This window comes from Capsicum annuum, chromosome 3 (genome assembly GCF_002878395.1).
Source record: "Capsicum annuum cultivar UCD-10X-F1 chromosome 3, UCD10Xv1.1, whole genome shotgun sequence".
Classification (NCBI taxonomy): Eukaryota; Viridiplantae; Streptophyta; class Magnoliopsida; order Solanales; family Solanaceae; genus Capsicum; species Capsicum annuum.
Genome location: NC_061113.1, coordinates 91,538,631 through 91,554,824, shown reverse-complemented (window position 1 = coordinate 91,554,824; position 16,194 = coordinate 91,538,631). Strand labels below are relative to the sequence as shown.

The following is a 16,194-nucleotide window of genomic DNA, read 5'->3' as shown; positions in this document are numbered from 1 at the left end:
TTTTTTTTAAGAAATGGGCCCAAACTAGCCGTTTGGACCCAAAAATGGCTATATATCCGTTGGGACAACGACTAGTTTGGCCCAAAACTCAAAAACTAAAAAAAAAAAATTGAATCTGGGCCGGGCTGGGCCGGTTAACCAGCAGGCCTGAACAGGGCTAGGTCCGGGCCGGGTTTACCGGGCCCAAATTAGAAAAATAACCGGTCCAAAACCCGAAACCCTAATGCCCTAGGGCGTACCGGGTCGGGTCCTTTAAGTGGGCCAGGTAGGGCCAGGTCAGCCCGACCCACTTGACAGGCTTAGCCGGAATCTTCTCAAAATTGAGAAAAAGTGGCTTAACTTTAATTAAATTTGAAAACTGAGAAAATTCTCAAATTTAACTAAAATATGGAGTCATCACTTAATATATTAAGGAAAATAAAGAAAACCTCCAAAAAAAATCCTTAAAGACTTGACATTAAAAGACTTTAATATTCAAGAAATTCCGAGTAAGAGTTCAAATTAATACTTTTGAAAGATTGTTAAGGTACCAAGAATATCTGTTAACTCACAATTATCCGTTTATTTCTAAAAATATGTGTTTCTGACTAACTTTAAAAAATTGTTTAGATAAGGAAAAGACTTAAGGTTTTTGAAAGTTTATTAAAAAAAATAAAATCTCATTTGCTAGGAAAATCACTTATTGAGAAATTATTATAGACGAGAAACGATTTAAAGATATTATTTTTGAGCATTTCAATTTTTAAAGAAAAGGTTGAGTGATTTAAATGAATTCAAGTGTAGATTTTAATATAAAAGAACTTGTTAAGATTTTAAGATTGATTGACCAATTTAAAAGAATAATATCATGCAACAGATGATTTCATTTGTGAAAAGATAGTACTCCAATGAAAAATCGACTAAGATAATGCTATATTAGTATCTATAAAAATATACAAAATAAATAAAGGGAAGGGAAAAGGTGGAATTTAACCAATTTAGGCCAAAACTCCCAAGTATCTGATTTAGAGCCCGCTGATAGGATTAAAAAAATTAATTTTTAGCGTATGTGCTTAAAAGCTGAAAATAAGTATTTATAAATTAAGCAGATAAGCGTTGCATAGAAGTGCCGAAACTGAAAAAAAGTTGATGTGTTTGGTAAACAAGTGTTGTTAATCACTTTTTTATTATCAAAATAACTTAAATGTCCTTAAAGTTGTTAACACCATAAACAAGTTGAATTTATATAATTTTTAATTCTAATAATTCAAAACAAAGGAGAAAGATGAAGAGGAAACTGCAAGGAAGAGATGGAAAGAAGCAACAAAGAGAAAAAGAAAGAAAAAATAATATACTTAGGGGCTACAAATTCGGGGTATTGTTGGAATTGGAGGAAAATATAAGAGATAAAAAGGTAAATGTCTTGGTCAAATTTAAAAGAATTTTAATCTAAAAAGTAAGAAGTTAAGGGTACCCAGCTTCTTACTTTTTGCTTTTTAATTAGTTTTAGTTTTTTCAAGTATTTTTTTATTTTATCAAACACCTAAAAAAATTTAAAAGAGATTAAAAGTTGGTTTGACCAGATTTTAATTTTATCCAAACGGGCTCTTAAACTTCTAAAATATATGTTGGGCCTAGCTCATTTTCAATGCATATCTACTGAATATCTTGCTATAACAAGGGAAAAATTACACAAAACCACAAACCTATGACACCTTATTACCCAAAATCCCTTATCTTTTAAACAACTACTTAATATTCGAATTTAATATTTTACTCTTGATACATAGGAACAAAACCTTTATCCTACTTTTACTCCATAATTAATGCATGCAATCCATTCTTTTTACAAAAATTTCATCCCCTAAAATATCTCCTAAGTTATCATCAATTAATACAACTTTCATCTCCATTACTGTAACCTCTTCACCAATTTCATTGTCTTTTTTTTTTATATATATTTTTATCAATTTTGATTTATTTTTTTTAAATTTTTAAGTCAATACTCATTAAGAAAAAAAAATGAAACAATCAGTTGTTAGATTTCTGACGAGAACAATCAAAGTAGCGGGGGTGGTGAGAACGAATGGCAGAGGAGATGGAGCAGTCAAGGTGGTGATGATGGTGCAGACGAACGATGAAAAGGATGGGATAGTCAAGGTGGCGGTGATGGTGCAGATGAACGACAGAGGGGATGGAATAGTCAAGGTGGTGGTGATGGTGCGGACAAACGACGGAAGGGGTGGTGGTGGTAGATTATATGTATCAATCATAAGTACATTGAACAATCAGTTGTTAGATTTTCGACGAGAATAATCAAAGTAACGATGGTGGTGAGGACGAATGACGGAAGGGATGGGGTAGCTAAGGTGGCAGTGATGGTGCGGACGAACGACAAAGGGGTGGTGGTGGTAGATTATATGTATCAATCATAAGTATCAAGACATATACATATGTATCAAGACATCAACAACAATAACAAACCTAGTATATTCCCACCAAATGGGGTTTGGGGAGGGTAGAGTGTACGCAGTCCATACCACTACCTCTAAAGAAGTAGAGAGGTTGTTTTCGATAGACCCCCGGCTCAAGACACAGGACAATATACAAAAACATCCAAAGTATGAAACATGATAAAACTAACATAGATACGACATCCACAAAAATAATGTACATTACCAAACAAAAGAAACCAAAGCCCCCCTAACTACTGACTATGATTCATCTACCCACCTTATCCCTCTATCCTAATGTTTTTCCTCTAAACCTTCCTATCCAGGGTCATGTCCTCAGTGATCTGAAACAACTCCATGTCACGTCTAATCACTTCTCTCTAGTATTTCTTCAGTCTACCCCTATCCCTCTTGAAACCATCTAATGCCAGCCTCTCACTCCTACGAACTGGAGCATCCGTGCCCCTCCTCATCACATGACCAAACCATCTCAACCTCATTTTCCGTAATTTTCCTCCACCGATACCAGTCCCATATTTTCCCAAATAATCTCATTCCTAACCTTGTTAGCCCTTGTAAGACCACATATCCAACGCGACATTCTCATTTCTTTTACCTTCAACTTTTGGATATGATAATTCTTAACTGGCCAACACTCCGCTCCATACAACATAGCCGTCCGGACTACAACTCTATAAAATTTGCCTTTAAGCTTGGGAGGCACCTTCTTATTGCATAAAATTTCCGAAGAGAGCCTCCATTTCATCCAACCTGCCCCAATATGGTGAGAGACATCCTTATTTATCTCTCCATTCCCCTGAATCATAGACCCAAGATACTTAAAACTATCCCTCTTGCAAACTGCCTGAGAGTCCAACTTCACTACCACCTCCTCCTCTTGCCTCGAGTCACTAAACTTGCACTCCAAATACCCTATCTTGGTCCTACTCAATCTAAAACCTTTAGACTCCAGGTTTGTCTCCAAACCTCCAGCTTATCATTAACACCTTGCCGTGACTCATCAATCAAAACTACATCATCAGCAAAAAGCATACACTAATGCATTTCACCTTGTATACTCCGCATCAATACATCCATCACCACGACAAATAAAAATGGACTAAGAGTCGATCCCTGGTGCAACCCTGTCAAGATCGGGAAATGCTTAGAATCTCCTCCTACCATCCTGACTTGAGTCTTCACCCCCTCATACATATCCTTAATCGCTCTGATGTACGCCACAGGGATCCCCCCTCGCCTCCAAGTATCTCCAAAGAACTTTCCTAGGCACCTTGTCATACGCCTTTTCCAAGTCAATAAACACCATGTGAAGATCCTTCTTTCTCTCTCTATACTGCTCTACCAGTCTCTGCACTAGGTGAATTACCTAAGTCATCGAGCGACCAGGCATAAATTCAAATTGATTCTCCAAAATAGACACAATCTTCCTCAACCTCTGCTCCACCATCCTCTCTCAAATCTTCATCGTGTGACTTAACAACTTAATACCCTGGTAGTTGTTGCAACTCTAAATGTCACCCTTGTTCTTATATAGTGGAATCATCATGCTTTATCTCCATGCCTTAGGCATCTCCGCAGACTTAAAAATTTTGTTAAACAGGTTGGTCAGCCATCTCAACCCTGCTCCGCTAGAAAACTTCCAAAAATCCACCAGAATCTGGTTAGGCCCCTTCGCCCTGCCCCTTCACATCTTGCGAATAGCCTCCCTGACCTTCTCAACTTTAAAATGCTAACAATAGCCAAAATTGCGACACTCTCCGGTATGCTCCAACTCCCCTAAAACAACACCTATATCCCCCTCATCATTCAAGAGCTTATAAAAATATAATTGCCATCTTTTCTTAATGAGGGCGTCTTCCACCGAAACTCTGCCATCCCTCCCTTAATGCACTTTACTTGGTCCAGATCCTGACCCTTCCTCTCTCTAGCCTTGGCAAGCCTAAATAACCTCTTTCCTTCTCTTTCTCCTCTAACCCCTAATATAAACTCTCAAAAGCTGCTGTCTTAGCAGCTATAACTGCTAACTTAGCCTCCTTCTTAGCTAACTTATAATCCTCCCTACTTACTCGTTTCTCCTCTTCATCTTTACTCTCTGCCAACTTACATAAGCCATCTTTTTCGTCTTCACCTTCTCCTTAACATCTTCATTCTACCACCAATCCCCTCGATACTGGATAGACCAGCCCCTCGAGATACCCAACACCTCTCTAGCAGACTCTCTGATGCATCCCACAACCTTATCCTACATACTATCCACGTCCCCCCTACCCTCCCAAACCCTCATCCCCTCCAACTTTGCCCCTATCTTCAAGGCACTAACTAGAGTCAGGCCACCCCACCTAACTCTAGATCGACCCTCCCTACCCCATCTCTTCATTATCTTCTTGATAACCAAGTACATCACTAAAAGTCTATGCTGGGTCACAAGATTCTCGCTCGGGATTACCTTATAATCCTTACATATTTCTCTATCCCTCTTCCTAAGCAGCAAAAAGTTAATATGAGTCTTGGCTATCCTACTACAAAAAGTAAACAGATGCTCCTCCTTCTTCAAAAAGCTGGAATTCACTACCACTAACCCAAAGGCCCTCGCAAAATCTAAAAGAGGATCTCCCTCAACATTTCTATCCCCGAACCCGATGTGCCCACTAAAATCCCCTCCTATGAAAATCATTTCTAAACTAGGCACACCTCTTACCACCTCGTACAAAACCTCCCAAAATCTCTTCTTCTCCTCCTCGTCCAGGCCTGCCTGTGGCACATACGCACAACAGATGTTTAGAGAAGACCCCTCAAGGATCAACTTGATAGTCATCACCCTATCACTAACCTTTTTAACCTTCACTACCTGCCCTCTAAGCTCCTCGTTCACTAAGATACCTACTCCTCTCACTACCAGAGTACGACAACTTGTACCCATCTACATATTTGTATAAAGACATATATGTATCAATCATATGTATCAAATAAATGTATTTAATAAATATATTGATACATATCAAGAACTTGTGTACTCTTTTCATAATTTTAAAGATAATGCATATGTTTTTGTTTTTGGTCATTTAATGGTTTCACCATCCTCATTCAGTTTGGATATTTTTCAATAGATACATATGGTATTTTATTTAATTCTGTGATAAATTTTATACGTGCACCATTGATACATTTTCTCCTGTGAGAAATGACATGTGTAATGTTGATATAATAGTATAAAAATATGTATTGGTGTTGTTAATCAGTTATAAAAAATATATACATTACCAATATGATACATTTGTTGTTGGAATACTGGTGATACATATGTCAGATAATTTTTGATAGTTATTCATATTTTTGATTTATTTATAAATATTTGATACATTTAACATATGTTTGACATCAACAACAACAACAACAACAAACACAGTATATTCCCATATAGTGGGGTCTGGGGAGTAAGATGTACGCAGTCCATACCACTACCTCCGGAGAAGTAGAAAGACTATTTACGATAGACCCCCGGCTCAAGACACGAAATAATACACAAATAATTAATAAAGCATGAAACAAGATGACAGTACATACCTATGCCACCCACAAGGAATAGTAATCAAAGAGCAGTAAACAAACTTGTAACATATGTTTGACATATGTAAACTATTTATTTTTGTGTGAGATTGAATTTTTAATAGGTATTGAGTAATTTTATCAAATGTATCAATATGATACATCTAGATCCAGATGTATCTATAATATATTAAAAGTGTGAAACCCTTTAGAAAAGTTATTTGAACTTTTTTCCTTCATTAAAAGACTCTTCTTTAGACAAAACTGTCTTTTCACTACTTTATTCAATTTATTATTTAATTATTTATTATACTACTAGTCTCCTAAAGTATACGGGACTCCTAAATTATATGGAAAGAGAATCAATTAATATTTTTCTTTGTACTGGTCAATTAAAAAATACTCCTAAAATAGGACTATATTAAGAAAATACTTCTATAAATATTGAGATTCACGTTACACTAGAAAAGAAACCAATTTACCTATTGGGAGAATATGATTGATGCTCATCTAACTTGATTCGGTTGCATGTCTAGATTGGTGGATGCTTAATATTCTATCCCTCAACTTTTTCACTGTTTTTGTCAACATAATAGAATTCAATGTGTGTGTGTGTGTGTGTATATATATATCTTCTTTATTTTAGTTCAAGTCCTTTATTAGAGTCAAAATTTTCGCTTAGACAAGAATTATTTTCATCAAAATCGAAGCTTTGTCATCACTATTGTATTATTTTGTAGTAGTTTACAGGTCATAGATGAATATCAGTTGTTTTTGAATGATTTCTTATATAAATGTTAAGTTTAATTATATTGTTTTGATTTCTTTAGTATCGTATTATTTTATTTTAATTTATAGGTGGTAGATGAATGCCGACCAACTTTGAGAATTTTTGTTTAGGTAAGGATTAGATTTAATTATATTGTCCTAATATCTCCATTAGTTTATTATCTTGTTGCAGTTTACAGGAGGTAGATGAATGTTGATCGGATTTAATAATTTTTTTTTGATAAATGTTAGGTTTAATTAAATAAAATCTCCATTTTTATGTATTCAAAAGATGTTGAATTTAATTATTGTATTCATCTTTATTATTTTAATATTTTATTTAGTGTAACGTTTGAACTCATTAAAGTGAGGTACCCACGTTAGGCGCGTACACCTAAGCTAGTCATTATGATACTTCTGGAGCCAGATGTACTTATACCATGATTTGCGCCTAATTTTATTCCCTGTAATAAATTAAAATTAGTTACTTTCTTATTTAACTAATCACTAAATTACAAATTTATCACAATGCATATGTATCAAGGCTAGAGATATGTATCACAAATATCAAAATTTGGGATATCATGTAATTAAACAAAGTTATGGAAAAAAGTGTTACAACCCATTAAGAACTTGGGAATTATGTAAGTTATCCATATTCAATTGCATGTTTACTTTCCTTTCTTGTGCATTAGCATTGGAATTTATACGATCTTTTTAAACTGTATCTCAGTCCAATTTCGGACTCAAGAGAGGCCTAGCTCGACATATTGGGCGTCGACGTAATAGAGAGTGCAATAGAAAGAGTTCATTGGACTAAAAAAAGGGAGTTCATGTCAATAAAAAGTGAAGGATTAAAATCTAGGATAAATTACGCAAAAACAAAAACTTAAGAGGTATAAAACATAAAATCCCTTATCTTTTAGAATATTTCATAAAATTTCATATTTCTCCTTTTCCTCTTGATACGTATTAAATAAGGAAGTAATATCTTTGCTTTTATTTTAGGAGAGTAATTAATGGGAGAGAATCTTTTAAATATTTTTAAAAAAGTCAAATAAAAAAAAATTCATCAGATCTTATCATTTACAATTTACAATTTGATTCAATTTTTTTCCCTTAAATTTTGAAAGTTTTACTGTGTGCTTCATGTTGACAAGCATTCATATTCTTTTAAAGAATCTTCATACTATAGAAGCTAAAAGTCTTATAATTTTCAGTAGAATCACGCCAATGATGATGGCCACTGCAATAGTTTGCATAATTAAATATTGAATTCGGTGTTGATACATATATTTTTGGCTAATGCACTTGATAAATATATAATTTTGTTAATTTCTAGATACATTTTCGTATTATAAATAGTGATACATATAAGTGATACATTTATTGTCAAAATACTGATGATACATATGACAAAATCTTTTTTATCGTGATTTATTTTTTTGATTCATTTATAAATGTTTGATTTATTTCACATATGTTTGACATATGTAAAATATTTATTTTGTATAGAATTAAATTTTGAATGAGTATTTAGTAATTTTATTAGATGTATCATTATGATACATCTGGAACCAGATGTATCATAAAGATACAAATGAAAAGCTAGTCCACATACAAATTTAAGATCAGTTTGTGAGTACTCCCAATAATGACATGACATGTTTATGGAAGAAGGAAGAAAAATTTAAAGGTTGACTGATTTTGGGTATTTCAAATATTCATTTGAAAGTTGATATGGTATGCCACGATTGCGTGTGATTTACTCTCCGTAATAATTAAAAATTAGTTTTTTCCTTATTTAACTAACCACTCAGTTATAAATGTATCACAATGTATATGTATCAAGGATAAAGATATGTAACACAAAAATCAAAATTTGGGATATCTTATTAAAAATTCAAAATTTATATAAGTTATCCTAAAATCTAATCAATTGATTCAAGTACACAAATTAATAACAGAAGAAGAACCAAGTTGACAATTTATTTGCACACACAATGATTCTGTTTAAAACAGAACACAATTTAGATTAAGAAAATGGACAAAACCACCTAAATAGCTTAACAAACTAAACAATCAATCGTGACTGCATATTTTTCTCAAGCAATCAATTAAGTGATCAATTAATATACCTAGAGAGTGAATTAAGAGGGGAGAGGAAATTGGGATAGCAATGAAGGCAATAGAGCTCAAATTAAAGGAAATGTAAAAAATGGAATAATAACATAATGCAAGCTTAAAGCAGTACTTAAATGGGTAGAATTCATAAATAGTATACTTAAGACCATAATTATGAGATTCATAGCAACACTTTCATAATTACTTAAACTAGCAGCTTATATTTTGCATTTGAACAAACTGTTGTTGTAAAAACACATATACAAATTATTTTACCACCCATATTTAACTCAAATAAGTTGATTTAAATATGATATAATTAGCCATGAATTAAATGTGAAGATTCCTTTTTCATTAAAACCTCTTAATTAATGTGATTTTTGTTATTTGTTACCAACCAAAATAAAATTCAAATTTCAGTTTCACATTATTGTTTTCATAAAAAAAATCTAAATCAAAATCAACTGAAGCTTCTTCGGTTTAATATCTTTGAAAATTCAAATCAAACCATTATTGTTATTGAAAGTATTTAATCGTAATATTATTTTCTTATATGAATTTCATCAGTTGTTTGAAATCGATCAAAAAAATTTCGTTCTGAATTTTTTTTGAACCATTACTATTATTTCGTTCAACTTTTTTGAGCCATTACTGATATTTCGTTCAAATATAGTGATCAAATTGATTTTTCGTTAAATTATTTTTCAATATTTTGAGCCATTAATAGTTGTTAATTAGGGTGATCAAAGTCAATTTTTCGTCACGTTGTATAGTTTAATAATTTATTTTGATGAATTTTTTTTTGAATTTTTGTAAACTAATTTTGAAAAAAGAAATAATGCAACAGTAAATTGAACTGATCGAACAATATAGTGATCAAAATTGATTTTTCAAGCTGCTCAAACTCAATTTTTTGGAGTTCTGATTATCGAAATTTAAGAGGATATTTGTATTTTCGTAAAGTTAGATTTTGTCTATTTTGATTGTGTTCGAATATGGATGTTACAAAGTCATCCCTACAAAAAAAATACATATGAAATTGGATATGTATGTATAAAAATACAAATGTTTCCATATGCCTTAAATCTATATTGAACAGAGCAAAAATACAAATGAAAGTGCATATGTATTTATAAAAATAAAAAATACTTCTATGTAACTTAATTGTATATTTAGTCAGTCAATTTGAATATATGGCAAACCTATATGTACTGTATTGAAAAAAAAAATTGAAAATGTATTTGTATTTCAACAAATACAAATATGTCCATAACCACAACTGCATATTTAAACAAAAAGAATACCCAAATGTATATTTCAATATTCCAATAAACTAAAAATACAGAACAATTATAAAAAAAAATACATATAGGCAAATACCTCTTCATAAATAATTCATATATAAATGTATTTTTCATACATGCAACTTAGCATATATATTTAACATACAAATGCACATAAATATATATTACCCCAAAATGTATATTTATGCTATCAGCTTGACCATAATACATATCAGTAAATACATATTAGCTTCACCAAAATACATATTACCCCAAAATGATATCAGTTTTACTGAAATTCCTAAATATATATCAGTAAATAAAAATATATATACACTGAAAAATACCTCTTCCTCCTCATCTTCTTCTGATTCATTACCAGACGAGTTTTCAACATCATCATTTACAACATTGCTTGACTTTGCAATTTCTTTTGCTTTCCTTTTATTCTCATATTTTTGTAATTTTGTGTCTTTTGGAGAAGGAGTTTTTTTCAACCTTTTTTTTTTCAAAATCGCAACCATCTTCACTGGATCGTTACAAAACTTGGACCTAAGCTCCTTCATAACCACTGATTTCTTTGACTGTATAGAAATAGAAACAACTTTAAATACTTCGTCTTGAGTTAATCCAAGACTAAATGATGGTGCATTATCAAATAATAAATTAATAGGTGGTATACCCCTATTTGTTTGTGATTTTGGTGTGTGTTCTGCCATTAGAGCATAAAAACCTCAAACTCGAAGTTGCTAATGGTTTACAATACAAAATACAAAGTAAAAAAATTGAGAAATTGATGACATGCAATAACTGAATTTATTAGTTACCTGAAATTGTGGAACACTATCCTTATCAAATCGTGAGAATGGAAAGAATTTAAAAGAGGAATCTGAGAGATTTTAAATAATAAAAGGTAAAGTAAAAATCAGTTAAAGAAAAGAGAAAGGAATCTGAGAGATTCAAACAATAAATATTTGGGCTAATTTCTTTTTGACTTTCAACCGTCAATCGACGTGAAGGCTTCTCCGGCAACAACAACTTCGAGTTCTTCGTCGTCCCATTTCTTCTTTCACATGTAAAAAATTATGTCTTTTTAGTTATGAAGAAACAGAGGAACTTGAGTCAACTTTTCTTCTAGCATTGGTTAATAATTTTAATATTTCTTGCTTAAATTTGAAATGTGAACTAAATAAAACCCTAATTTCTGACATTTCTTCTCTACTCTTTCTGGTGTGAAATATAATTTTTTGTTGTTATTGTAGTTCTTGTTGTCGAACTATTAATTTAATTTGTTGGTGATTCTTGGTCACCGTTGATGTTTGTAGTGTGTGTGTGTGTATTGTGTTGGTGTTGCTGGGTTGATTTGTTAGTTTTCTTAGTAAAAATGGTGTTGCAACAAATTAACCATCTGATTTAACAGATTAACCACCTGATGCAACAAATTAACCATCTGATGTAATAAATTAACCATATGATACAATAGATTAACCATCTGATTCAACAGATGAAATATCTAATGCAACAGATGAACAAAAAAATCATTTATCTATTGCGACAAATGACTCTTCTGTTTGGAAGATATCTAAACAATATTGATCCAACAGAAAATTCATTTGGCAACAGATGAGTAATCTGTTTCAACATATGTATGGCCTATTTTTATTATTTCCTACAGATTACTCATCTGCTGCAACAGCTTGCTTATAGGTTGCAACAGATAACCTACCTGGTGCAACAGATGAGAGATCTTTTTTTATTATTTCTAATGGATTACTCATCCGCTGCAACAGGTTGGTTATATGATGCAATAGATATCTTACCTGGTACAACAGATGAGTGGTCTTTTTTTATTATTTCCAACGGATTACTCATCCGCTACAACAGGTTGGTTATATACTGCAATAGATATCCTACTTAGTATAATAGATGAGTGATCTGTTATAATTATTTCCAACGGATTACTCATCCACTGCAATAGGTTGGTTATATGTTGCAACAGATAACCTTTCTGGTGCAACAGATGAGTGATCTTTTTTTATTTTTTTCAATGGTTTGCTCATCCATTACAACAGGTTGATTATATGTTGCAACAGATGTGTGGTCTGTTGGAACTGTTATTTTACTATTTTGAATGTTAGATTTACTGTTATCCTTTTGTAATGATGCATTAATCAATTATAATCTATATTATGTTCCTATTAATTTAAGATAATATGGCTCCCAAAAGAAAAAAAACCGAATCAAGTCCAAGTAAAGGAACAAGTGAAGCAGCTAGGCTACATCTACCACTCTATGAGCTTGCTTTACATGTGTTATCTCAATCAGGAGCAGAAGATAATGAACATGGGGAGATGGAATGTTTCAAAATAGATGATCCAAATACTAATATCCCTTCCACCAAAGAGTTGATCAAAACCTTTAGTATTGATCGTTATCTTGTGAGAATACAGTGCGATGGTGCCACAGACTTAACGGGTGATTTTGTGGTTAAGTCAACCATGGAAAAATCTTTCGATGCCTTTAGAAAAATACTTTGAGAACAAAAATTGGATTCATATTTTAGGGAAAGATTCTTTAGGCAATATAAAGCTTCTTTAGACAATATCTTTATTTGTCGAAGGACAACAATGCTCGTTTCCAAATAAAAATGGTATATGATCTTCTCAATCATAGGTTTATGTATGAAAAAAAGAGAAGATGGATGAGGTGTGGATAAATTACTGTGGCATGCCTGTTTGTTTTGGTTGGAAGGATTTTGCCATAGTTACTGGACTAAAATATTATCTTCCTCCTCCTTCTCAAGTTATACCTACTCTAACCCAAAAAAAAGCACCCCGCACACCCAAAAAAGTCAAAGGCAATTCAAGTGATCATGATGACCTGGTGTCCATTGTTGGTCCAAGCTTCAAAAATAAAAATTTGAGAGAAGTGTTGAAAGGTAAAAGACTTTCAAAGAAGCATAAGCAATCATTGTGCTTGGCTTGGTTTGTACATAATATTCTTTGGGCGAGAGACGTTAGCAACAACATAAGCCTCAGTTTAATAAATCTCTTTGAGGATTTTGAGGTATTTAACAGCTATTCTTGGGGTTATGAAAGCTTCAAAATGACTGTCAAATATTTGTTGACTCCATTAACACCAAAGACAGTCAACTTATATAGATTTCCATGGACTTTTATGGTAAATATTTCTTTTATTATGTTATGATTCATTTTTTAATTCAATATTGCTTTTGATTTATTGTTGTTATGTTATAGTCTTGGGTATTTGAAACCATTCCTTATTTAAGACAACAAATGAACTATCAGGAAGAAGTTTTCTGTCCAAAAATCGTGAGATGGTGTCGGCCAAAACCGATAAAAATGCAAAATTTCTTAATTTTTTCAATCATCCGAAGAAAGCAGTAAGTCTAATTCTAATCAGGTTTTTATTATAATTAATGATTATTTTATATGATTTCATCACCATTCTAATATATGTACTGATTTATTTTATATTGTCCATCAATGACTTGCTCCAACCAATCGAGAGTTGAAGATGTCATTTTTTCTTATTTTACGGTCTATGCAAACCTTATCAGACTCTAAGGTCGTTGATAGAAACAAAATAGAATTTTTGGAGCAACAACCATCATAAGAAAAATAATTTTGGAGGGCAGTCTTATTGTTGTTGATGATGGTAGTGGTAGTGGTGCTGCTGTTGGGGCTAATGATGTTTCTCTTACAGTTTTTGAAACAACAAACCCTTATGATTATGATCATACTAGTTATACAGATTTTTCCACTTCTAGCGAATGTTCTACATGCAAATGTCAAGACTGCAAGGCAAAACATGATGGAGTGATTAATGTTATTAATACACTAACTGCTTTTGTAAAGGAAATGACATCTAACAGGGGTATCATTCCATCAAAAAGGATTTCATATCCATACAATCCACTAGAGATCAAGGTGGCTAAGATGAGAAGGAAAGATATTTCCAGGGCATTATCAAGCATCAAAAAAAGAAAAATCGCAACTCCTCTGTCTTTGTATTGCACCATTGTTCAATGTAAAAGGGTCACAGAAGAGCAGCATGAGCTGAAGAAGGTGAATATATATCATCTATTCCAACAAATAAAAACGCACATATCTATTTCAACAGATGATACATCTACTGAAAATTATTAAACAAATATATACATCTGTTGCAACTATTATCTAACCTATTGAATCAGATGTGTTATCTTTTATAACATATGTCCGTCTATTTCAGCAAATCAAACAGATTTTTATACTATTGTAATTTGTCCCAACAGATAAGTTTTATGTTTCAACAGATGGATCATCTGTTCAAAATTATTATACCGCTCTGTTTTACCTATTCAAATTTGTCCCAACAAATTATCCATCTGTTACAATAGAAGACTCATCTATTGCAACAGATAGATAATCTGTTATATATCTTTAAATAGCGTTGACAATTCTATCTTTCTAGGTGGATGTCACAGTAGAAGCAACAAATAGACAATCTGTTATATATCATTAATTAGTATTAACAATTCTGTCTTTTCAGGTGGATGACACAGTAGAAGCTACTGCTGAAGAGCATAATATCATAGTTGATAGTCCATCAATTTCTTCCAAAGAAGATGAAAAAGTGGAGCCTGTCAGCTTAGGAGAATGGAAAAATTACCCATTTGAAGGGTTCAACATTTCGGACGAGGCTCCAAAAAAACTAACAAAGTTGATCAACAACTATTCAGAATGGATTGTCGATGGGCTGTTAAATCATCATACCGGCAGGTACATAAATCAATTTTAAATATATTAGTTGATACAATTTTTGTTGTAAAAATATGACATTAACACATATAAATCATCTATAAAATATAATGATGAACACTACAAAGTGAACTAATTGAGTCTTAGTTTTGATACGCTCGACTTTGTTGTTGCACATCCCAGAATGAAGAATTAGTTCTATTTGATGTCACAGCCCCAAACTTGCTGAAATGATGAGGTTTAAATGTCATCCATATTACTATTATTTAATACTTTATTTAATTGCATCTGTGTATTAATTTTTTCATCACGTAATCTAAAATATTTGATAATATGTGCAGCACATCGATGTCACTTTTTACTACCTCCAAAAGAAGGTCAAGTTGTAAACACAAAAACAATATAGATACACAATGGACAATTATTTTTTCAAAGTTTATATCAATAATGCCTACGATAGATATTGTCAACAAAAGCTAAAAGTTTCCCGAAACGAGGAATGCTTAATCAACATCATCAAAGGTTTTAGAATTTCAACTGGCTTACCTTGGCATTTGATCGACGAAGTGTACATTCCAATCAATTGTGGTGATGAATTTCATTGGGTGTTGGCTGTCGTCGTTCTAAAAGAGAGGCACATCAGAGTTTATGACTCGATGTCGCGAAGGAGATGTTTCGAGCCATCGTCTGAGATACAAAATCTGGCTAAAATATTGCCTACTTACCTTGATATGAAAGGCTTTTTGTACCAAAAGGTTTGTACTAATTGGTCGACGATTAAAGCATACCAAGATAAGATAGGTAATCCATTTGATGTACAATATATTGAAGGAATTGCTCAACAAACCATTAGTAGCCTGTAAGTATAAGTATCATGATTTAGTTTTATTTCATAAATTTCACAACGCTTACATGAACTGTTGACTTATTTGTAGAGTAGATCATTTGTACCCATAATAATATTTTTACATTTCACTTATTTGTTAAGTTATTTCATGTAATTTTTGAAGGATTCGATTTATTTTATATTGTCCATGAATATTATTTAATCCTTAGTTTTGAACTTGTTAATTGAAATGGAATACTAGATTAAAATATCACAACGGATAATACATTTGTTACAACAGATGACATATCTTATAAAATAGATTTAGATATATGTTGCAACATGTAGGTCATCTGCTGGAAATTATATAACAGGTCTTCCTACCTTTTTGATTTGTTCCAATTGATTACCTATCAGTTACAACAGATAGA

At 32.3% G+C, this 16,194-nt stretch overlaps 1 protein-coding gene across 1 annotated transcript; it reads right to left on the bottom strand.

Annotated features, from left to right (window-relative positions):
• Window positions 1–4,067: 4,067 nt before the first annotated feature.
• On the bottom strand, window positions 4,068–5,373 carry LOC124896687. Its single transcript, XM_047408365.1, has 2 exons — window positions 4,900–5,373; window positions 4,068–4,229 (listed from the first exon to the last, which is right to left on the bottom strand). The coding sequence occupies exons 1-2, from the start codon at window positions 5,371–5,373 to the stop codon at window positions 4,068–4,070; spliced, it is 636 nt and encodes a 211-aa protein (XP_047264321.1).
• Between the last annotated feature and the right edge of the window lie 10,821 nt (window positions 5,374–16,194).